At 42.2% G+C, this 25,241-nt stretch overlaps 1 protein-coding gene across 9 annotated transcripts in view; it reads right to left on the minus strand.

Moving 5' to 3' along the window:
- Positions 1-25,230, minus strand: part of LOC106569508 (glutamate decarboxylase 1) — a 26,261-nt gene extending 1,031 nt beyond the window's left edge. The window contains exons 1-18 of one of the 9 annotated variants that reach the window (XM_014140919.2): positions 24,981-25,205; positions 24,199-24,352; positions 22,413-22,557; positions 20,487-20,540; positions 17,783-17,935; positions 17,367-17,609; positions 15,772-15,862; positions 7,187-7,299; positions 5,789-5,904; positions 5,608-5,687; positions 4,350-4,404; positions 4,074-4,190; positions 3,867-3,931; positions 3,363-3,441; positions 3,043-3,192; positions 1,597-1,704; positions 1,388-1,480; positions 1-1,296 (exon numbers count right to left, since the gene is read on the minus strand). The exon at positions 1-1,296 is cut by the window's left edge and continues 1,031 nt beyond it. In XM_014140919.2, the coding sequence (XP_013996394.1) occupies positions 1,123-1,296; positions 1,388-1,480; positions 1,597-1,704; positions 3,043-3,192; positions 3,363-3,441; positions 3,867-3,931; positions 4,074-4,190; positions 4,350-4,404; positions 5,608-5,687; positions 5,789-5,904; positions 7,187-7,299; positions 15,772-15,862; positions 17,367-17,609; positions 17,783-17,935; positions 20,487-20,540; positions 22,413-22,488 (1,767 nt within the window). In that variant the 5' untranslated portion in view covers positions 22,489-22,557; positions 24,199-24,352; positions 24,981-25,205 and the 3' untranslated portion in view covers positions 1-1,122. Of the gene's footprint in view, positions 1,297-1,387; positions 1,481-1,596; positions 1,705-1,731; positions 2,731-3,042; positions 3,193-3,362; positions 3,442-3,866; positions 3,932-4,073; positions 4,191-4,349; positions 4,405-5,607; positions 5,688-5,788; positions 5,905-6,727; positions 6,766-7,186; positions 7,300-15,771; positions 15,863-17,366; positions 17,610-17,782; positions 17,936-20,486; positions 20,541-22,412; positions 22,558-23,813; positions 24,153-24,198; positions 24,353-24,980 lie in introns of those variants that run through there. The other 8 variants (XM_014140920.2, XM_045694324.1, XM_014140921.2 and 5 more) reach the window with 8 other exon arrangements.
- Positions 25,231-25,241: the final 11 nt, after the last annotated feature.

Raw genomic sequence — 25,241 nt, forward strand, 5'->3', positions numbered from 1 at the left:
GGTCATAGTTCAAAGGTCAATACAGCATTAGGTTACAGCACAGGGTACACACACTGTTACACACACACCTCCACAAAACACACACTGGAGTTCAAGGTTTAACGCTTAGAGTTGGTACATCTGGCTCTAGAATGATCCTATATATACACTGAGCTCAAATGAAGTGTCTCGTATATCATAATATCACAATACACTGAGTGTACAAAACATTAAGAACACCTGTTCTTTCCATGACATAGACTGACCAGGTGAATCCAGGTGAAAGCTATGATCCCTTATTGATGTCACTTGTTAAATCCACTTCAATCAGTGTAGATGAAGGGGATAAGACCGGTTAAATAAGGATTTTTAAGCCTTGAGACAATTGAGACATTGATTGTGTATGTGTGCCATTCAGAGGGTGAATGGGCAAGACTAAAGATTTAGGTGCCTTGAGCGGGGTATGGTAGTAGGTGCCAGGCGCACTGGTTTGAGTCAAGAACTGCAAAGCTGCTGGGTTTTTCACACTCAATAGTTTCTTGTGTGTATCAAGAATGGTCCACCAGCCAAAAGACATCCAGCCAACTTGACACAACTGTGGGAAGCATTGGAGTCAACATGGACCAGCATCCCTGTGGAACGCTTTTGACACCTTGTAGAGTCCATGCCCTGACGAATTGAAGTTGTTCTGGGAGCAAAATGTGTACACTATACTATTTGTGCTCTCAAGCATTTCTTTGTATTCACACACACACACACACACACACACACACACACACACACACACACACACACACACACACACACACACACACACGTAGATGGTTTCCCTGTGTTATGTTACCATGGTTCCTCTTATGAACCTTCTGTACAACACAGAAAGACAGGTGACTACTGGACGACTGACGGACTAGAACACAAACACACAACACAGGACTCTACACACGTTAGTAAAAATGTAGTATCGCAGTGTGTACCCACCACACCATGAAGGCTCTGGTTTACACATTCTACCTACGGAGAGAATTGTTTAGGACAAATCAAGAACAGCTAAAATTGTTTTTATCTCAGAGCCGATTCTTATGGTCACAGGTACAACATTGAAAACTACAGTTTGGCCTCTGCCCACTGGGGTGGCACTGTTTACAGGTCATGCCCCAGCCTCTCGATTTCGTCAATGAGGAAGTCGATGTCTGACTGGAGGGCTGCGGGGTTGGAGACGACCATGCGGAAGAAATTGACCTTCTGGCCCTGAGGCTGGTAGCCCACCATGGTCGTCCCTGACTCCATCATCATTGCCTTGATCTTGGGCGCCACCTAAAACATGGGAGGGGAATTGAACATATTTAGAACTCTGAGATAATGTTTCTAGAAAATTCGAAAAGTTAGAATATTGTATAACACTTACCTTGTGAAGTTTCTCTCGATACTCCTCACTGTTGTGTTCCAAGCCTCTCAGACTGGGTGGGATGTACCAGAAACACACGTTGGTGTGCTGGGGCTATGGAGAGAACACACACATTTGGAATAGTTGGACCTATGGAACTACAAAAGGAAGGAAAGAAGGATGGAAGGTGGGATGACTGAGGGGCGAGAGGATAGAGACCAGTAGCTTACCACTCCCTGGAACACCATCTCGTATCCCTGTCTGTTTCTGATCTTGTCGTAGAGGTACTGAGACAGGTCCAGACACTTGTCAATGTGCTGCTCAAACCCTATAGTGCCCTGTGGAAGAAGGAGACTATTACAAACCCTATAGTGCGCTGTGGAATAAGGAGAATATTACAAACCCTATAGTGCCCTGTGGAAGAAGGAGAATATTATAAACCCTATAGTGCCCTGTGGAAGAAGGAGACTATTACAAACCCTATAGTGACCTGTGGAAGAAGGAGACTATTACAAACCCTATAGTGCCCTGTGGAAGAAGGAGACTATTACAAACCCTATAGTGCCCTGTGGAAGAAGGAGACTATTACAAACCCTATAGTGCCCTGTGGAAGAAGGAGACTATTACAAACCCTATAGTGCCCTGTGGAAGAAGGAGACTATTACAAACCCTATAGTGCCCTGTGGAAGAAGGAGACTATTACAAACCCTATAGTGCCCTGTGGAAGAAGGAGACTATTACAAACCCTATAGTGCCCTGTGGAAGAAGGAGACTATTACAAACCCCATAGTGCCCTGTGGAAGAAGGAGACTATTACAAACCCTACAGTGCCCTGTGGAAGAAGGATAATATTATAAACCCTACAGTACCCTGTGGAAGAAGGATAATATTACAAACCCTATAGTGCGCTGTGGAATAAGGAGAATATTACAAACCCTATAGTGCCCTGTGGAAGAAGGAGAATATTATAAACCCTATAGTGCCCTGTGGAAGAAGGAGACTATTACAAACCCTATAGTAACCTGTGGAAGAAGGAGACTATTACAAACCCTATAGTGCCCTGTGGAATAAGGATAATATTACAAACCCTATAGTGCCCTGTGGAAGAAGGAGACTATTACAAACCCTATAGTCCCCTGTGGAAGAAGGAGACTATTACAAACCTTATAGTGCCCTGTGGAAGAAGGAGACTATTACAAACCCTATATTGCCCTGTGGAAGAAGGAGAATATTATAAACCCTATAGTGCCCTGTGGAAGAAGGAGAATATTACAAACCCTATAGTGCCCTGTGGAAGAAGGAGAATATTACAAACCCTATAGTGACCTGTGGAAGAAGCAGAATATTACAAACCCTATAGTGCCCTGTGGAAGAAGCAGAATATTACAAACCCTATAGTGTCCTGTGGAAGAAACAGAATATTACAAACCCTACAGTGCCCTGTGGAAGAAGCAGAATATTACAAACCCTACAGTGCCCTGTGGAAGAAGCAGAATATTACAAACCCTACAGTGCCCTGTGGAAGAAGCAGAATATTACAATGATTTATTAGGGATGAAATTACAGATGTGCTAGCTGGGGACAGCAGGGCATCCCTATAAGTGTGGAAACCCCATTGTGGTCTAGGCCTATACTGTATATAAACGGAAGGCTGTATATGACCTACACGAGCTCACCTTGGCCTTCCACATGAGCCAGAACTTGAAGATGTCAACGTGTCGGCCACACTGGATGGCCTTGTCTCCCGTGTCATAGCTGACATCATACTGTTTATCGGGCTGGAACAGGTACCCAGCACACATCGAGTTACAGCCTGCCAGAATACCCTACACACAGAGAGAGAGCAGGGTTAAAGAGTGTGTGTGTGTGTGTGTGTGTGTGTGTGTGTGTGTGTGTGTGTGTGTGTGTGTGTGTGTGTGTGTGTGTGTGTGTGTGTGTGTGTGTGTGTGTGTGTGTGTGTGTGTGTGTGTGTGTGTGTGTGTGTGTGTTTCCTCGCCTTTTCTCTGACTAGGATGGCGGAGCACTGTAGAGGCACTCCCATCATCTTGTGAGGATTCCACGTGACAGAGTTAGCCCTGAGAGAGGAAATGCAGCCGTTAGTGTGTGTGTGTGTGTGTGTGTGTGTGTGTGTGTGTGTGTGTGTGTGTGTGTGTGTGTGTGTGTGTGTGTGTGTGTGTGTGTGTGTGTGTGTGTGTGTGTGTGTTTTAAACAAACAACATTTGACCAACTGGGAACATTTTGTTTGTCACCACGAGGTCAAATGCTATTTCTAGGGGGTTTAGGGTTCAGGTTAGAATTAGGTTTAGGGTTAGGTTTAGAAGATAGGGTTAGTTTTAGGGTTAGGGTTAGGAGCTAGGGTTAGGGTTAAGGTTAGGTTTTTGGGTTAAGGTTAGGGTACGAGTATGGGTTTGGGTTAGGTTTAGGGTTAGGATTTTGAATGGAACTGAATTGTGTGTCCCCACAAGGTTAGCTGTACAAGACTGTGTGTGTGTGTCAGTACCTCTCTACTCCGCTGAACTTATGGCGATGCTTCCTGGACATCAGAAGACCACCTCCCCATGCACCCTGGAGAAAGAACACATAAACCATTAGATCAATAGGACAAAACAATATTTTCCCAAAACACACACACACACACACACACACACACACACACACACACACACACACACACACACACACACACACACACACACACAGTCCTCACGTCTACGTGCAGCCACATGTCGTATTTTTCACAGATGTCAGCGATCTCATTGATGGGGTCAAATGCTCCGTAGACTGTAGAACCAGCTGTAGCATTCACAAACAGAGGATGGTAACCCTGGAGGAACACAATATCACAGAAGTCACATTGGGATGTAAGCTTTCATGTGAGAAACAGAGAGAGATAGAGAGGGAGAGACAGAAAGAGAGAGCAAGAGAGAGAGGGAGAGAGAGAGGCAGAGAGCGAGAGAAGGGGAGGAGAGAGAGAGAGACTCACCTTCTGCTTGACATCGAGGATCTTAGCTTCTAGATCAGCAGGAATAACTCTCCCCCTGAGAAAGAGCAGGAACAGAGAATCAGCTGATCCATCTTAATGTACACTGTCGTTCAAAAGTTAGGGGTTACGTCGAAATGTCCTTGTTTGTGAAAGAAAAGTATATTTTTTGTCCATTAAAATAACATAAATTTGATCAGAAATACAGTGTAGACATTGTTAATGTTGTAAATGACTGTTGTAGCTGGAAACGGCTGATATTTAATGGAATATCTACATAGGCGTACAGAGGCCCATTATCAGCAACCATCACTCCTGTGTTCCAATGGCATGTTGTGTTAGCTAATCCAAATGTATTATTTTAAAAGGCTAATTGATCATTAGAAAACCCTTTTGCAATTATGTTAGCACAGTTGAAAACTGTTGTTCTGATTAAAAAATCAATAAAACTGGCCTTCTTCAGACTAGTTGAGTATCTGGAGCATCAGTATTTGTTGGTTCGATTACAGGCTCAAAATGGCCAGAACAAAGAACTTTCTTCTGAAACTCGTCAGTCTATTCTTGTTCTGAGAAATGAAGGTGATTCCATGCGTGAAATTGCCAAGAAACTGAAGATCTCGTACAACGCTGTGTACTACTCCCTTCACAGAACAGAGCAAACTGTCTCTAACCAGAATAGAAAGAGGAGTGGGAGGCCCCGGTGCACAACTGAGCAAGAGGACAATTACATTAGAGTTTCTAATTTGAGAAACAGACGCCTCACAAGTCCTCAACTGGCAGCTTCATTAAATAGTACCCGCAAAACACCAGTCTCAACGTCAACAGTGAAGAGGCGACTCCAGGATGCTGGCCTTCTAGGCAGAGTTGCAAAGAAAAAGCCATATATCAGACTGGCCAATAAAAATAAAAGATTAAGATGGGCAAAAGAACACAGACACTGGACAGAGGAACTTTGCCTAGAAGGCCAGCATCCTGGAGTCGCCTCTTCACTGTTGACGTTGAGACTGGTGTTTTGCGGGTACTATTTAATGAAGCTGCCAGTTGAGGACTTGTGAGGCGTCTGTTTCTCAAACTAGACACTCTAATGTACTTGTCCTCTTGCTCAGTTGTGCACCGGGGCCCTCTCACTCCTCTTTCTATTCTGGTTAGAGCCAGTTTGCACTGTTCATTGAAGGGAGTAGTACACAGCGTTGTACGAGATCTTCAGTTTCTTGGCAGTTTCTCACATGGACATGTTTGTGTGTGTGTAGTTCTAGTGTACCTCTCATCTGTGCTCAGCAGGACCACGTTCTCAGAGCCAAAGCCCAGAGCTGCCCCGGCTTTCTTGATAGAGTAGTGGCTCTGTAGGAATACAGGAAAATACCGGAACATAAACAACTTAAAACCTTAATTTCTTCAAATGTGTTTGTGCGTGTGTGGCTGTGTGCGAGTGCATGACATACATGTTCTGATGTGAAGAGCACCAGGCGGGGAGCGGCAGACATGCCCTTGGTCTTGACCTCTGGGAAGTACTTGTAGCGAGCAATCATCACACTGTACATGTTAGAGATGGCGCCCCCTGTGGACGGAGAGGGAATGACTGGTCAGCCCATGACTGGGACAGCAACTAGTCCAACACAGAGAGATAGAACCAGGGGGTAGGAACAGAATCGAAAACGGGTATGAAAGTGATCTATACTGCTCCTGAACAGAACAGTTATTGTAAAAGCATGTGAATCAGTTAATAACATTTTTTTAGCATTCTGGATTTTTTTTTCCAGTCGCACAAAAAAACGCAACAAAGCACCTATGCAAAGCCCTTATTCCAGTGTATGCCCATCTGCCAGCTGAAAATCTTTGCCACCGTGAGTGCGTGTAGGCTATCGTGATTCAGAAAATAGGGAGAGAGATTTTTAATTAGTGAAGAATGTATACATATTTCCAACGCTAGTTAAGGATACTATAGTTATTACGTTTCATATTGGATTTATTAACTACAAAAGGTAAGACGTGTTTATATAAAAATTCTGGTGTCGCTCTGCACAAACAAGCTTGTTAGCTAACTAGCTCATTTTGGTCGAACGTTTAAACCAACTCTCTGGAGTTTAAAGACGTTGAAAGTTCCTTCATAGAAGCTGGTCCTCCGTAGGTATAATTCTGTGGTCCTAATTCGAATAATGCATGTCATAACAAAAAGATGTCTGGAGCATCAAAGAAAGACTCCTCCTCCACCTGCAAAATTATACTTGTTGGTCGAATGCATGTAAACAACTATAGCTTTTCCCGCTCCACAGCAAGCTGCTCTATTGGTGAAGTAATTTAATGTCAAGCTAAATGTAAAAAGAAAAATGTTTATTTCAGAGGTTTAAAAAGGAACAGAAAGGAAGAATATAAACAGTTACCTTTTTGGGGTTTGGAACCGATTCAGAACTTTACTTTCCTGGTTGGAACAGTGGAACGGAACTCAATAAATAATGGTTCTGTTCAGAATGGAAACGATTGGAAAATATTTTGGGTTCCAACCCCTGGACAGAACAACCTCACATTTTCACTATAAAATGACACATTTCCACATGAGAGGACAATAAAAGGTATAGGCCGTCATTGTAAATAAGAATTTGTTTTTAACTGACTTGCCTAGTTAAATAAAGGTTAAATAAATAAAATCAAGTCATATTGTACGTTATCAATTGAATATTGTAAAGGTATCAAACGGTACTGGACATGTAGTAACACACATGCCGGCCTCCCTTGTAAAATAGACCTTGTTGTCAATGGGACTCCCTGCTACAATAAAGCTGTGGAAACAAACATAACACACGCACATAGACCCGAACACAGCGACTCTCTGTTCTACATACCTGGTGAGAATATGCCGTCCCCCTCTCCCGAGGGCCAGCCAATCATCTCTCTCATCTTCTTCAACGTCAGCTGCTCCATCAGGACAAACACTGGAGCGATCTCATAGGTGAACCTGCCAATCAATATATAAATCCATAAATCAATCAATCCATACATACAGTTGAAGTCGGAAGTTTACATACACTTAGGTTGGATGCAATAAAACTTGTTTTTCAACAACTCCACAAATTTCTTGTTAATAACAAACTATAGTTTTGACAAGTCGGTTAGGACATCTACTTTGTGCATGACACAAGTCATTTTTCCAACAATTGTTTACAGACAGATTATTTCACTTCTAATTCACTGTATCACAATTCCAGTGGGTCAGAAGTTTACATACACTAAGTTGACTGTGCCTTTAAACAGCTTGGAAAATTCAAAAAAATGATTTCATGGCTTTAGAAGCTCCTGGTAGGCTAATTGACATCATTTGAGTCAATTGGAGGTGTACCTGTGGATGTATTTCAAGGCCTACCTTCAAACTCAGTGCCTCTTTGCTTGACATAATGAGAAAATCAAAAGAAATCATCCAAAAAATTGTAGACCTCCACAAGTCTGGTTCATCCTTGGGAGCAATTTACAAACGCCTGAAGGTACCACGTTTATCTATACAAACAATAGTACGCAAGTATAAACACCATGGGACCAAGCAGCCGACATAGCGCTCAGGAAGGAGACGCGTTCTTTGGTGCGAAAGGTTCAAATCAATTCCAGAACAACAGCAATGGACCTTGTGAAGATGCTGGAGGAAACAGGTACAAAAGTATCTATATCCACAGTAAAACGAGTCCTATATATCGAAATAACCTGAAAGGCCGCTCAGCAAGGAAGAAGCCACTGCTCCAAAACCACCATAAAAAAGCCAGACTACGGTTTGCAACTGCACATTAGGACAAAGATCGTACTTTTTGGAGAAATGTCCTCTGGTCTGATGAAACAAAAATAGAACTGTTTGGCCATAATGACCATCGTTATGATTGGAGGAAAAAGGGGGAGGCTTGCAAGCCGAAGAACACCATCCCAACCATGAAGCATGGGGGTGGCAGCATCATGCTGTGGGGGTGCTTTGCTGCAGGAGGGACTGGGGCACTTCACAAAAATAGATGGCATCATGAGGCAGGAAAATTATGTGGCTATATTGAAGCAACATCTCAAGACATCAGTCAGGAAGTTAAAGCTTGGTCATAAATGGGTCTTCCAAATGGACAAGGACCCCAAGCATACTTCCAAAGTTGTGTCAAAAGGGTTTAAGGACAACAAAGTCAAGGTATTGGAGTGGCCATCACAAAGCCCTGACCTCAATCCTACAGAAAATTTGTGGGCAGAACTGAAAAAGCGTGTGTGAGCAAGGAGGCCTACAAACCTGACTCAGTTACACCAGCTCTGTCAGGAGGAATGGGCCAAAATTCACCCAATTTATTGTGTGAAGCTTATGGAAGATTACCTGAAATGTTTGACCCAAGTTAAACTATTTAAAGACAATGCTACCAAATACTAATTGAGTGTATGTAAACTTCTGACCCACTGGGAATGTGACGAAAGAAATAAAAGCTGAAATAAATAATTCTCTCTACTATTATTCTGACATTTCACATTCTTAAAATAATGTGGTGATCCTAACTGGCCTAAAACAGGGAATTTTTACCAGGATTAAATGTCAGGAATTGTGAAAAACTGAGTTTAAATGTATTTGGCTAAGGTGTATGTAAACTTCTGACTTCAACTATACATCTATCGATTCACTCAAAACATTGTATGTTGTAAACACAAACATTTATTGACAATTGCAACATTTTGCTTAAAATGTTTCAGTCACATAGACCTTTGATCCTTCTCCTACACACATGCTATCTAGCTAAGACTTTACTTCAGGTGAAGAAAAGTAAAAAATATTCAGGATGTTATTTTTGCATGGTTAAGCTAAGCTGAGAACCCAGAGCTCCATTAAATTAGCCACACACGCACACGCACATGCACACAATTCTTCTGACAGAGTTGAACTAATTAAAATCTGTCTGATGTGAGATAGAGAGCAGACATTCATATTCAAATCCCTATAAAGTTTCAGTCAACGTTTAATTAAAGCACACAGAACTCTGATAGCTATCTGTCAATTCTGTCAATCTCAATGGAGGCTTTTGATGCGACCAGCTGAAGGGTGTGTGTGTGTGTGTGTGTGTGTGTGTGTGTGTGTGTGTGTGTGTGTGTGTGTGTGTGTGTGTGTGTGTGTGTGTGTGTGTGTGTGTGTGTGTGTAGGGAAGGGGAGGGTTTCTGTTGGGGAGAGATAAGAAAGCTCAAATCTATTTCCTGCTTCAGAGAGTGGAAAGAGAGAAAGAGAAAGAGAGAATGAAGGAGAGAGAGAGGGACCACCGATGCGGAACCAATGGAATGGAGAGAAAAGGACAGCAAGAAGCAGACGAAGGGACAGAGGGAGAGAGGAGAAGGAGAGGATAATAGAGAAGCTTTTATTTCGATCTCTATTGAATGTTGTGGTTTTATAATTTCATCATTTCAGAAAGATAGGGCAAATAGTCTTCAGGGTGGGTGTTACATACGTACAGTATGTGTTTGTGATTTGTGTGAATTTTGGGGCCCTAAAGCTATGTCCCTGTGATGCATGACCCCCCCGTTGTGTAACAAAGACAGTTACACAACAGACACACATCCCCCATTCTACCCTTCGCAGCCCCCCCCTCCTCTCAACTGGGGACAGGGAAAGCAGCACTGATGGAGAGATACACACAGAAGAGAGGAGGAGGAGAGAGGGGAAGGGGAACGAGACATGAATGAGAGAGGAGTGGAAGACAGTCTGGAGCAGCCACCCTGGGGAGGGTTTGATTAGAACATGAAGTACCATTCAATACGCCAGCAAAGATTATGACTGATGGGCCCTAATTACACACACACAGACACATGCACACGCACACACACACACTGTCACCGACTTGGACTGATTTAAAAGCATGTATTTTGTGCTGTAGCAGTACTATAATATATATACTAAAGGTATCAATGACCTAGATTAAACACTAAGACTAATGTTATAACCATGTTACAAAATGTTACTGTAGAAAAACATACTATTTGACTTATTTCCAAGCAGAGCATCAGCTTATATAAGGAATACAGCATTTTTTACAGATCTACCGATTTCGGCTGAGACCAAGGGAGAATCTTTTTAGAAATCACTGTCCTTTCTTCTCTTCTCGGGCAATAATAGCTATAATGGCGATCATTATCACAATCACAGCCAATCATTGGTCTTTTCAGGGTGAAAATTACCCTTCAGTCACCTGCCTGTCCCATGGGACAGCCCTTAAATGCCCTTATTATAATCATCAAGGGCACTCTCCCCAACCCATACCCCCTAAGTGACTCTGACAATCATTGTGTCACTCGTGTGCATGTGTGTGTGTGAGAGTGTGTGTGCGCTTGTGCTAGTGTGAGAGAGAGCCAGTCCGTACCCACAGGGACAATAGAGCCAGAATGAGTCCTCCACAGGGAGCCGGGGCAGGCAGTCGCTGAGTGTGACAGGGTTTTCAGTGCCGCCGGGCGGCCATTGTGTGTCAGTGTGGGGCCCAGCTGGGCTATCTGCTAAGACCAGCTCACAATGAGCCTGCCGTCAATGGGGCGTTAACACTATCTGTTGAATCTGGGCCAGGCTGAACTGGTGTGCGTGTGAGTGTGTATGAATATGACTGGGTGTGTGTGCAGATAAGTGTGTGCGCGTCACACTTTCGTGTCCCTGTTCTCTCTTTTAGGGCATGGTTCCAATGTTCCAACAGAAAGATGATATCGAGTTTTCCTAGCAGGATGATTGGCTAAGCTAATGTTTAAGAAAGAAGTCTCTCCTTTTAATCTTGTTCTGTCACTATCTTGTTTTATTAACATGTGTTGTGACACTGGATTGTCTGGGCTCTCTCTTGTAGTCATGTACAGTGCCTTGCAAAAGTATTCAACCCCTTGGCGTTTTTCTTATTTTATTGCATTACAACCTGTAATTTAAATGGATTTTATTTGGATTTCATGTAATGGACATACACAAAATAGTCCAAATTGGTGAAGTGAAATACAAAAATTACTTGTTTCAAAGAAAATGTAAAAATGTCAAACTGAAAAGTGGTGGGTGCATATGTATTCACCCCATTTGCTATGAAGCCCCTAAATAAGATCTGGTGCAATCAATTACCTTCAGAAGTCACATAATTTGTTAAATAAAGTCCACCTGTGTGCAATCTAAGTGTCACATGATCTGTCACAGGATCTCAGTATATATACACCTGTTCTGAAAGGCCCCAGCAAGGGGCACCACCAAGCAAGCGGCACCATGAAGACCAAGGAGCTCTCCAAACAGGTCAGGGACAAAGTTGTGGAGAAGTACAGATCAGGGTTGGGTTATAAAAAAATATCAGAAACTTTGAATATCCCACGGAGCACCATTAAATCCATTATTAAAAAATGGAAAGAATATGGCACCACAACAAATCTACCAACGGACCAGGCAAGGAGGCCATTAATCAGAGGCAACAAAGAGACCAAAAATAACCCTGAAGGAGCTGCAAAGCTCCACAGAAGACATTGGAGTATCTGTCCACACTATGCGTTACAGAGCTGGGCTTTACAGAAGAGTGGTGTTTGGTGATCGCCAAAAGGCATGTGGGAGACTCCCCAAAAGATATGGAAGAAGGTACTCTGGTCAGACGAGACAAAATTGAGCTTTTTGGCCATCAAGGAAAATGCTATGTCTGGCACAAACCCAACACCTCTCATCACCCTGAGAACACCATCCCACAGTGAAGCATGGTGGTGGCAGCATCATGCTGGTGGGATGTTTTTCATCAGCAGGGACTGGGAAACTGGTCAGAATTGAAGGAATGATGGATGGCGCTAAATACAGGGAAATTCTTGAGGGAAACCTGTTTCAGTCTTCCAGAGATTGTGACTAGGACGGAAGTTCACCTTCCAGCAGGACAATGACCCTAAGCATACTGCTAAAGCAACACTCGAGTGGTTTAAGGGGAAACATTTAAATGTCTTGGAATGGCCTAGTCAAAGCCCAGACCTCAATCCAATTGAGAATCTGTGGTATGACTTAAACTTCTTAGGGATCAGGCCCCCTTTCCTCCATTTCCGCATGAATGACGTGCCCAAAGCAAACTGCCTGTAGCTCAGGCCCTGAAGCCAGGATATGCATATTATTGGTACCATTGGAAAGAAAACACTTTGAAGTTTGTAGAAATGTTAAAATAATATAGGAAAATATAACACAATAAATATGGTAGGAGAAAATACAAAGAAAAACCAACCTGAATGTATTTATTTTTTGTTGAGAGAACATCCTCTTAGAAATGCAAGAGAAAGCTCATATTGTAAAATAGGTCCCTTCCACAGGATGTCAGCAGTCTATATTCAAAGTTTCAGGCTTGTAACTTCAGAAACAAATAAAAAATAAGAGTTTTTCTATGAGGACACAGTCTTGAAAATCTGTGTCTTCGCGCGCCATGATGAAGTTGCTCACCTGCTAAAATCGGTTTCCTATTGAACATACTTATTTCCCAAAGATATATTATAGTTTTAATACATTTTAGGGTGTCTGAGGAGTAAATGCAAACGTATTTTGATTTGTTGAAACAAAGTTTAGGGGTAGCTTTTCGGATTCCTTTCTCTGCAAGTTGAACGAGTGGACTACTCAAATCGATGGCGCCAACTATACAGACTTTTTGGGATATAAAAAATGATTTTATCTAACAAGACGACACTACATGTTATCTCTGGGACCCTTTGGATGAGAAATCAGAGGAAGATTTTCAAAAAGTAAGTGAATATTTAATCTTTATATGTGAATATATGAAACCTGTGCCGGTGGAAAAGTATTTGGATCTGGGGCGCCGTCCTGAAACAATCGCATGGCATGTTTTCGCTGTAATAGCTACTGTAAATGGGACAGGGCAGTTCGATTAACAAGAATTTAAGCTTTCAGCCGATATAAGACACTTATATGTACCTAAATGTTTAACCGCTATAATAACTATTAGAATTACGCACCCTCCAGTTTCCCCCGGAATTTGACCCGCTAGCGGGACACCGATCCTTAAGAAGTTTTTAAAGATTGCTGTATACCAGCGGAACCCATCCAACTTGGATGGGGGGGGGGGTGAATAGTTATGAACGCTCAAGTTTTCTGTTTTTTTTTTGTCTTATTTCTTGTTTGTTTCACAATAAAAAAATACTTTGCACCTTCAAAGTGGTAGGCATGTTGTGTAAATCAAATGATACAACCCCCCCAAAACTTAATTCCAGGTTGTAAGGCAACAAAGTAGGCAAATTTACAAGAATACTTTCGCAAGCCACTGTATTGTGTGTGTGTCTGGTCTCTTGTCTTGTGTTGTTATTCATTTGGTGTCTCATAGATAGTCCTGTATTGTGTTGTTGTTATTCATTTGGTGTCTCATAAGTAGTCATGTCTTGTGTTGTTGTTATTCATTTGGTGTCTCATAAGTAGTCATGTCTTGTGTTGTTGTTATTCATTTGGTCTCTCATAGATAGTCCTGCATTGTTGTTGTTATTCATTTGGTCTCTCATAGATAGTCCTGCATTGTTGTTGTTATTCATTTGATCTCTCATAGATAGTCCTGCATTGTTGTTGTTATTCATTTGATCTCTCATAGATAGTCCTGCATTGTTGTTGTTATTCATTTGATCTCTCATAGATAGTCCTGCATTGTTGTTGTTATTCATTTGGTCTCTCATAGATAGTCCTGTGTTGTTGTTATTCATTTGGTCTCTCATAGTTCTGTCTTGTGTTATTTACACATTTTTCCTCTCTTCCTGTGTTGTTGTTATGGTCTTTCTTGAAGTCCAGAGGGGTATTCCAGAAAGATGATTTAACAAATTCAGGATTTCCTGAACATATCCGGCTTTGTCTTAACCAGATGAGGGAGTCCAGGATTTATTGGTTCCAGAACGGCTGCTTCCCCTTTAAGCTACTAGGCTAAGAGAAGCGCAGATTGGTTGATCTGACAACTGGCGCGAGCACGCAACATTCAAAAAGGTCCACATGTCGATGACAGAGAAAACAATAGATATGGAGTCAAAAGACAGAGACCAAAATTTCACTACTCTAGAACAAGAAACAATTGTAACAAAATACAACAAATATGTTCCATTTACTAAAAAAAAGTATTACATCCGCTGTCGCAAAAGCCAGAGAGGGAGCCTGGCAGAAAATTGCAAACAGAATCAATGCGCAAGTGAAGTGGCAGGATTCTAATATCTAATAGGCCTAGCTTACACACATTGGTGAGTAGTAATAATGCTTTCACTTTATAGAGCACTTATTGTAATACGGGTGATATTAAGTGTCAAGGCTATGGCCTAATATGTATGTTGTAGTAGTCAATGTCACAATTGCAATGGTAGGCCCATTCCATAGCCATAGCCTATGTAGCCTATACTATACATCTCAGATAACACGCACACACCTACACACACACACACACACACATACACCTACACACACACTCGCGCTCCTGTATGATGTGTCCTGTATGATGTGTCCTGTATGATGTGTCCTGTATGATGTGTCCTGTATGATGTGTCCTGTATGATGTGTCCTGTATGATGTGTCCTGTATGATGTGTCCTGTATGATGTGTCCTGTATGATGTGTCCTGTATGATGTGTCCTGTATGATGTGTCCTGTATGATGTGTCCTGTATGATGTGTCCTGTATGATGTGTTATGATGTGTCCTGTATGATGTGTCCTGTATGATGTGTCCTGTATGATGTGTCCTGTATGATGTGTCCTGTATGATGTGTCCTGTATGATGTGTCCTGTATGATGTGTCCTGTATGATGTGTCCTGTATGATGTGTCCTGTATGATGTGTCCTGTATGATGTGTCCTGTATGATGTGTCCTGTATGATGTGTCCTGTATGATGTGTCCTGTATGATGTGTCCTGTATCTGGTGTTGTTTAGCTTTGCAGGGCTTCATAACCTCTATCAGATTAGACCACCATGACATGTAACACTGAGCTCTGATCAATATGCAATCTAACCAGCCCATGGGGCATGTGTGTGTGTCTGTCTGTGTGTGTGTATGTGTGTGTGTGTGCGTGAGTGTGTGTGTAGGTGTGTGCGTGTTATCCGAGATGTATGGTATTCAGGGCTGCTGTTCAATACACGGTTGGTACAGTGCCAAAAGCAGTCAGATGAAAAAACAAACATTTTATATAACAAGCCCATATGACAGTCATCTTAAACCTTGCCAATCAAAGGCCTTGGCCTTCATTCAACCCTAAGGTACTGTAACTGAGCAGATATGAGGAGAGCCACACTAACTGAGAACTAATGATTTGCTACATGGCGTAAATCCTTGAAATGTCAACAACAACCCACTGGGGCTTCCTCGCAAACTATAATCGTCATATTCCCTTTCCGACTGTATCGTTATACGAACAACAATCCTGAAAACGTCGGCTAGTCAGCACAGTGATGTCGACACACCTTTAGGCACACAAAAACAGCAGTGTATGACTCACATGTTGGTGTTGGCTGTGGAGGTGAGCCACTCCCCAGCCAGCCCAATGATGTCCAGCCCCGTGGACAGCTGGTTGAAGAACCGTGGATGACCTGGGACCGAGAGAGACAGAGATAAGAGATTCTATCTGAATGGGACTTTACAAATGAAAATTAAACATAGTGGAATATTTGCAAGGTTTCTATAACCTTGTAAAAACACACATCTACTACAAGGGTTGAAACAGTGTGTGTTCTTTCCTGTAATGAAAACAAACCATTTGATATGAACTCAGACAGGTTATTTTCTGAAACTCCCACATTCACTCTTTGCTGTATTCCTATTGGGACCTGAGATGCAGTGGAACATTTGCCTTCCAGGTACTAGATGGGGACACTGCACTTATCCACTGATAACAAGGTTACATGACATTTAGAGTAGGCTAGCCTAGATGCTCACAGAGCTTGAAGTTTATGTTTGAATGAAATTCACCAACAACAATCATCACCAGGCTACTAATATTGTATTTATGTCATGTAGCCCCCTAGACGAACGGACTGACTAACTAACTAAAGAGCGCAATATCAGATATACGAAAGCGAAGTGGATTTGCTCCCGCGTGATAGGCTATATTTCAGCACCGTAGACAGCGCCCGTGATAGCGTCATTGGAATGAAGGCATGCGACTCAACTTCCGTAGGCTAATTGATTCAGACAAACTCATAAATCGTGCGACAATGTTTTTTAAATTATCGTCACTTTGTGTGTAAATGTTCAATGAATTAAGTTAAAGGTTTTTAGGAAGTAAACCCAAGGGACAGTTTGACTGTTGTCTTTGCTAACGACTTGTAAAATCCCACGCAGGCTTGCATCCCCGCGGGCGGTACTTGGTTTAATAAAATCAGGGAAGGAGAATTACCAGGGGTACATACAATGGCCGTCATTGTGATTGGATGTTGCTGATCAAGGAAACAGCTTATGCTTAAATGGTTTTGTGTAGCATTCCATTTTGCTCAAGTGTTGTGAACACGAGCAGATCACTGTGATAAAGAGAACACAAATTGTATCCCAATAACGTCTGAAGAAATGTTCATATCTAAAAAGAAAAATACAACGGTGCCTTAAACATTTTTAGGAAGCCTAAAGAATATGGACATTTTTGTAGACTATAGACCTACCGGTTGGTCAAGTTTCATGTAGACTAAGCTAACCATTTAAGCCTACCGCAATATTGGTTGTTTTGGATTGGAATGTATCCTAAAAAAGCAGAATGAAACGTCTTTGTTTCTCATGTAATTTCCTATCAAGGAAGGAGAGAAACAAAATCCTATCTTATTTATCTTTATAGGCTAATGCTTTTTCCAATGGCAATAAGATTTTAGTCTGCCTGGCTTGGTGTGAGAATTTGTATTTATTTTTTTCACACTCATTTAAACTGCTCAAAGGAATAACTAAGGACGAAATTGCACAATTGGAAATATAAGAAATGCAAAGATTGGAAACGTAATTAATGCACACAAACTGTCCTGAAAGCATGAATAGGAAACGTCTGGTTTAAAGCTGTAGCCTGTTTCATGTAACTTAGTTGTGGCCAGTTTAGTAGTCTATTGTATATACCTGTTCGCACGCCGTACTTGAGCGTGTCCCTGCAGTCCACGAGGATCTGCTCGAGGGACTCTGGCTGGTCAGAGAGCTCGAGGTTGAATCCCTCCATGCCCTCGAGCAGCTGGTGAGGGTGGTGGAAGTCCAGAACCTTGGTGGAACGGTCAAACGTCTTCCTCACGTAGTTGGTGAGGATGTCCACAAGTTCCAACAAGAACTGCATAGTCGCCTCTTCTCCGTTTTTAGCGGGAAGTAAGTCTAGAAGAATTACGGAAAAAGCATTTACAAAACGAAAATCGAAAGTACAAAAGGGGGCCTATAAATATAGGCCTAGGCTACAGTTCACTAAATGTTAGAAAATGTAAGAATTAGAAAACTAACGTGTAGGGCTGTATTAAAAGTCTAGCAAGAATGAACTCGTTATCTCTCACCTCTCGCGAACATGTTGGAAAAATCGGTCTCAGTGCGGCGGAAACGGGCATCCCGGTCGCTGTTGTCACAGGAGTACAGGTTCTTCTGGCGTTCTGAGAGTGAGCCTGCGAGCCGGCCTTCCTCCCCAAGACTGTTGTTCTTCTGCAGGAACCCTAGGGTGTTACACAGAGGGGCACGAGAAGGGGAACATGCTCGGTTACCACTGCCCAACATCGCTAGATAATAACCCGATAATAACTTTTATTCAGAGACCTGTGTTTATCTAGGTCTGTTACAAAGGCAACACATTATTTATGGTGTCCTCTCCCAAACTGCGCTTATAACCCCGGGTGGTGATCCCCACAGTGGGTGGGTTTTGGATCAATTTATGGAAGAGGGTAGTGTGTGTGTGTGTGTGTGTGTGTGTGTGTGTGTGTGTGTGTGTGTGTGTGTGTGTGTGTGTGTGTGTGTGTGTGTGTGTGTGTGTGTGTGTGTGTGTGTGTGTGTGTGTGTGTGTGTGTGTGTGTGTGTGTTTGCATGTGTGTCTTGCCCTCAGGCTCACACGCCAGGCAGGCTCAGGCCCTACCCTGCCCGGTGACATCCACCCATAACCCAGTCATGCGAGAGCGAGAAATACCCAATTTATTCCAGCGGTGAATGTCCTGCTGTCCCCCCGGACTTTTCACGCCTGAGCGTGCAGGGACTGTGTGGAGGGCCCGGTGCAGCGTCCATGTCATTACCGACTCATAGAGCAGACATTATGGAGTGGGGTTAATGAAGGATGCGAGATATTTTACGGCCTCTGGATAGGCTAGTCTATTTTTAATGAAAGTCCGTGTCTATTAATAGCCCATTGATCTTAGAAAAAAAACCTATAGAGAAAAACCTATATAAAAAAACCTATATAGAAAAGCCTATAGCCTAGCAGGCTACCACCAGAGAAGGTCATTTTAGGCCTAATAATTATGGAAGGATTTAAACACTTATTTTCACATCATGCAGTTTTCAGTTAATTATTCTATGAAAATTTGAAATAAAAAATGTTTTTGCAATATCGAATAAGACAGAGAGCAGGCCCTCTCAAACTCTGTCTCTGTTTCAGAGCTCCTTTCATTAAAATGTATTCCGCTAATCTCGGTTGGCACATTGGGCACTGATTATCTCACGAGAGCAGCGGCCTCGAAAAAGCTACCGGTGGATATGGTTCTCGTTCATTTCCCCTCATCCACAGGACGTGTTTCTTTACTGATTGATAGGACCTGACAACTATTATGGGCTGTAAATCCACACTGACATAGAACAAAATCTAACACTCGGAACCATTTTATGATGACCATTGTCACTGTTCAGTTTTTTCCTCCTCACAAAAATTATTTCAAACTCGAGCACAAAGCTATATTCCTTGTCAGCCAGAGGGGATATTTATAGAAACGAAATAATGTCTTTATCATGCATAAAAGTACCCTATAAGCACTTAGCCCTATGTCCACATATTCAAATGATACGGTAGGCTATGTAAATTATTGGGCCTGATGCACAACGCACACAAATGTGAAAATGATTCATGGGCCCAAACCAATGTCCTCTATAAAACGAGTCAATCAGTTGATCGAATAAACATGTTTCTTCGTGCATTGTGGTGAATTATTTCGTTATTAAGGTTATGTTCAGGGTTATGAGGGTGGTTACATTGTGTTATTATTCTCTGGCAGGGGACGTCCTCCACATTAAGGGGCAGGTGCCCTACTTCTGTGGGCCCTCGGTACGAATTATAGGCCTGCATCGTAACTCTCGAGTTCAAATCCATTTATTTTAGGCTAATTACATCCCCTCTATGTATTTGGATTGAAGCCATGGTAACAATGCCTACATTTCCAATTAAATGACATTGACATTCTTGACATGATCAAATCCTGCCACAAAAAAATATATGTAGGTCTGACATCAGTGAAGGTAGGAAGGATTTCTTAAAGAAAGGATATTTTTCTCAATGTGTGAATGCTGACGTCAAGCCAATCCTAGACGTAGTGTGCCCAGGAAAACAGGTCGTCTAAGAATCCAGTTGGAAAAATACTGGATTCAATCGTTTCACCTTGGCTTGATTGGATAACAGAGACCTTATGGAACCTCCCAGATTTACCAAACCTAACACTCCACGTCATCTCATCGAGATCGTCACATTTTATTTAAAAGACTCGCAGGTGGTATAAAAAAATGCCGTTTTGCATGAAGGGACCCAAATCCATAGTCACCTCCAAACGGAAAGGAGAGGAAATTAATGCTTTAAAAAAGATCTATGATAAGGCCTTTAAAAAATAAAATAAAAAGGTATTAGAATGTGCAATATTTAGGCCTAGCCTATGTGCACAAAACATGTTACCAGCTAACTCAGCATAAAAAACAACTAGTCTATATTGGACACATCCATCTCGCGATAAATCTTCTTTGTTTAGGCATGTATCTATATTTCTGAGGCGGATTGTGGGCCTACATCCTATCCTTTGCTAATGGTAGAGATATGGATAGGAAGAGACATGGGGTGCCTCGCGAAGGTCGGCGCGGGAACCCCGGCGCGGGAACCCCGGCGCGCATCGCGTGGCCTAAAGCTAATCGCTAACTGACCTTTAGGAGATGAGAATGTGGAGTGACAGTCCGGGACGGCCCCGCTCTAACATCAGAGTATTCCATATACTATCCATGATGGTTTATGGGTCTAAAACTTACCACAGATCTTCAAACCCAGTTTCCGCGTGCAGCCTTGCATCCACGCGTCATAGTCTAAAACAGAATGTTTGGGGAGAACGTTTGAAAATCAAATTCTGAAATATATGAATAGTGTGATTTGGGTGACAGCTGATGAGTTTTTATAAAGCGTATGGCAATGCATGGCACAACGGAGTGAAGAAGCATGAAGCAGACACTTGCAGCAGTAGATCATTGTCTGGGGGAACTTCACCCTATCTCGCGGTTATTATTCCTCAACATTCGAATGGTCCGAATCCACACAGTCCAATCATAATGGCCATCAGAGGCTCGCTCACCGGTTTAATAAATACTGGCACGCAACCGGCGAAGGGGCGGGTTGAAATAAACACCCGTGAAATGACCTCGCAAAAGTGAGCAGAAATTAATTAGGTGAAACATAGTATTTGACTGGCGCGTGCTGGCGATGTCTAGCTGGCTGTTCGGACACACACACACACACACACACACACACACACACACACACACACACACACACACACACACACACACACACACACACACACACACACACACACACACACACACACACACACACACACACACACACACAATGTGAATGCCTACATAGCAACACAAAAACACAAGCATATAGAGCAAAGCGATGGGACGGTAACAAGGCATATCTATATGCATATGAGCTTCATGGTGGTGTTATTTGTCTAGGATGCAAGACCCAGACATAACGGCTCGAGGTGTCACTCAGAGCGCATGAAGGCGAGCGCTACCCAAGACACACACACACACACACACACACACACACACACACACACACACACACACACACACACACACACACACACACACACACACACACACACACACACACAGAGAGACACCACGAGCCGCCTCAGGTCAGCGTGAGTGAGACAGAGCGTGGCAGCGAGATAATAGCAACATCCAACAGCAGCGGCAGAGCACAAAAACATCACAGGCTTTTTCAAACCATTATGCACTCTGTCAAACCTGAAAAAATGTCAGACGTATTACTGTTCTACAATTTATCCACATTCTTCCTCTGTCAAATAGCCTATGACGCCATTTTTCCATATTAGGCCAATGGTTTTAATGGCAGACATGTTGGCTGGTTAACTAGCCCTTCAGGCCTATACATTTTCCAAACGAAATATGACTAGGCCTGTAGAGAGGAGGGTTTGGGGCTTTTTCGTTACGAAAATTGAACTTTCAGTGTTAGGCTAGACAAATATGCTAATTTCAGTAATCCGTTTCTAAGTGTCCCCTTCCCTCAGTGTTCGGTGGCAAAATTATCCAAGCGGGTCCCTACAAAACGAGTGCAAGCCATCATCACGAACACCGGAGTGGCTGCAATTACCAGCCATTCCCTGCGTAATTGCGCTGTTAACAGCTCTGTCATGCAGGACTGACTACATGATGCAAGGATTTTGAGGGCATAAATGATCTAAATTAAAAATGTAAAAATACGAATTGAAATGCTTGCATACAAAATATCGTTAGCCAATAAATAATAGCATGAACATACATTTAGGCTATTGGTTATAGGCTTTACAACCTACATCTTTAAAAACATTATTTGATCGGTCTGGTAAAAAAAAAAAAAAAGCCAAAGGAAATTCGACAGGCTTATTCCAAATAATTGTATATTTTATATTCCAAAACGAATTCCTTTCCAGATCCATAGCGCCGAGGACATTATAACGACGCTCTTTGAGGCGATTACAGGAGGTCCGTTTCTCAATGCACGCCGCTGATCCGTTAGACAGCGGCAGGCAGCTGTGATAGCTCTGTTTTTAACCGGAATGATTAACGACAGGGCCCACACGGTAAAAAGCCCGGGTGAGACTCGTTTTATCAGGCAGAGGGGGAGGGAGGGAGGGAGAGGGAGAGAGAGAGAAAGGAGAGGCTTACTTGTAGATGAAGGTCGTAAATTGGCAGAGTTGGGGTCCTGGTCCCCGCCAGTGGCTGTCGGTTGAGACGTGGCCATTAGTCCTCTGTTATTCCCGTGCGCTCCGGGACTCTTATCAGATTCTCAACGGAAATATCCAACCGGTTTCTGAAAACAAACGGCCAAGGGTTAAGATTGATGGCTCTGAATATTAAACAAATAAATAACAGCATTTATTTCTGAAAGCTATGCATTATTTATTTGGAATAGCCTAAAATAGGCAACCTAAGCTGAATTTGATCAGTGAAATTGAGCTTTAGTAGCAGTGCAGTGAAGGAAGAGGATGATGCATCATTTGCTGTTATTATCTGCCTCTACGATCGGAATCATTTATTCTCGAACGTCAATAGGCTGCGAGCTGCATGCACATGCCGAGGGGAGATAAATGCTTTTGAACGATAACATCGCGTGCATTCAATTCTATTGGACCAAAATAAAGGCTGAAAATCTGACAAATGTATAGCCACTATATTCTACCTTATATAAATTAACGAAAAAAACATGTTTTGAGCAGTAAATTGGACATAGAACCTTGTCCCCAGTGACGTTTTTATGGGTCATTAGAGCGAAATCATCCCCATGTCTGAGACGTCAGTCTTGGGCGCTCAAGCTAAGCGAAGAGCACCAGACTGTTCAGTCTACTTTTTGATCAAAAAGCACGAAAACAAAGGTCTTCATGTCTTCAATATAAAGCAAATAAATACGTCTAATCCACAAACAAATCATCCTGAACAGACCTATTCAGAATTAGGAATATGCAAAACGAAATAGCCTTTCATAATTACGCACTATGGAATTCTTTGACTAATTTTCTCAAACATATCTGGGTTTTGTAAGAAAAAAGAATATATTGGACAGACACTTGATCAATGATATTCTACTGAAATCCGTTGTAAAATGTATTGACCTATAGCATATCGATTTTTCAATTATGATGATCTTTGAATAACCACAGCGAAGCCAGCATCAGTTAATGTCATTATTGATAAGAAATAGTAAGGCTAATGAATGAATCCTGCCACTCATATAGGTTAATAAATAAAAATAGACTGGCATTGCTATTAACATGTTATTTTTTTCATAATAACACACTTTTGAACAAGAGAGATTTGGAAATCCGAACACTGTAAGCGATAGGTCGTTTGCTAAAATATTTATTCCTTCCTAACCAATCCCATCCTATTTTCGACCCCAATAAGAATGTGGATCGCAACAAATGTTGCAGTTGTTGGGCGCTGTGCAACATTATCTTTAAAAAAGAAATGCAAATATCTCACTATTATGGAAAAATATATCAATAGGCCTATTACAAACAAGGCTGTTAGGAAACGTGAGAGCGCTGGCGCTAGGAGGCAATACGCTACCTTACCGTCTGCGGGTGCACAGGTTGTCGTGTCGAGAGAAACTACCACCAAACAACCGAATTACAGTTCTCTATCCACCCAACGCTCTGAGACGCAAGACAGTTCAAAGCCAACAACGCCCGAATAACGACATCGAGACAAATTACATCCAGTAGCGTGCCAGTGATTTTTTCCCCCTCAAGAATGTTTCATTTTTAATTGATTTATTAGTGCGTGAATCGCCTATCCCCTTATATACGCACGCACGCGTGAGTCATAGCATTTCCTCCCTCTGGCGCAAAATTAAGCTTCTCCTGCTCATGACAGAAAAAAAGGATACGAAAAACCTCCCCACTTCCCGACAAAATCAAATCAAAATTACATTTATTTATAAAGCCTTTCTTACATCAGCTGATATCTCAAAGTGCTGTACAGAAACCCATCATAAAACCCCAAACAGCAAGCAATGCAGGTGTAGAAGCACGGACGTGTCCCCTTTTTCTGTGACACAGGGAGACTTTTTTTCAGAAGGTGTGATTGTCATGAGAAATGCCCATCTCCTGTAAGATAAAATCACAAAGTGTCACTCTTGGGAAGTTTGATAAACATCACGTCCTCAATAGGCTACTTACTAACTTAGAGCTAAAAGGTGATCTTAGGGAACGACCAAAAACAACAGAGGATGTTTTCATTTCGTCACTTGCACCTTTCAATCAAAGGAAAAATCTGAAAAAATTAGTTGGACAACCGTAGCCTACCAGATATAGACTTGGGATGGACTCATTTTTGCTCAGCTCGATTCTTGTGCAACTAGACATATGCCTGAAATGTTATTACCAAGAAATGGACAAGTGATAGCCTATTCATTTTCTTATTGTGTTATTGTCCACATTTAGGCTAGTGTGTATCATCTTCAGTGGCTTGTGAAGCTAGATTGGGAATGATATGTTGGCTCTAGACCACGAGGTGGCGGGAAAGACTACGCTGATAGATCTATGTGGTCCGGAGCATTGATGGAGTTTATTTCCAAAAATGGTGAAAGTCATGTAATAGCTCTTATCTATGCTGTATTGAAACCACATGTTTGGAAATAAAAAACATGTTTGGAAATAAATATCCTATACCTCCTAGCCTAGGCCTATAGGCTGAATAGTAAAAAACAAACTTAAGAGTAGCCATGGTACACACCTGAGGGATCTTTGGGAATTCACCTGAAAACTTCAAGGTCCTAAGCAGCAGGGCTCCAATGGGAAGTGTTCTCCACACAGTCCACTCCACTGCCGAATGCCTCTTCTTTCACCCTCTCAGTCCTCTTTCAATCGTCTCCTTCTTTTCTGGTCTTCTCTCCCTCTACTTGTTCTCTTCCCCGTCAGGAATTTATAGAGATCATTATTGCTCAACCTCCTCAGAAATAAAGTCAGTTTGAAAATGATCTGTGTGGTTGCATTT

Source organism: Salmo salar, chromosome ssa14, assembly GCF_905237065.1.
Source record: "Salmo salar chromosome ssa14, Ssal_v3.1, whole genome shotgun sequence".
Taxonomy (NCBI): Eukaryota; Metazoa; Chordata; class Actinopteri; order Salmoniformes; family Salmonidae; genus Salmo; species Salmo salar.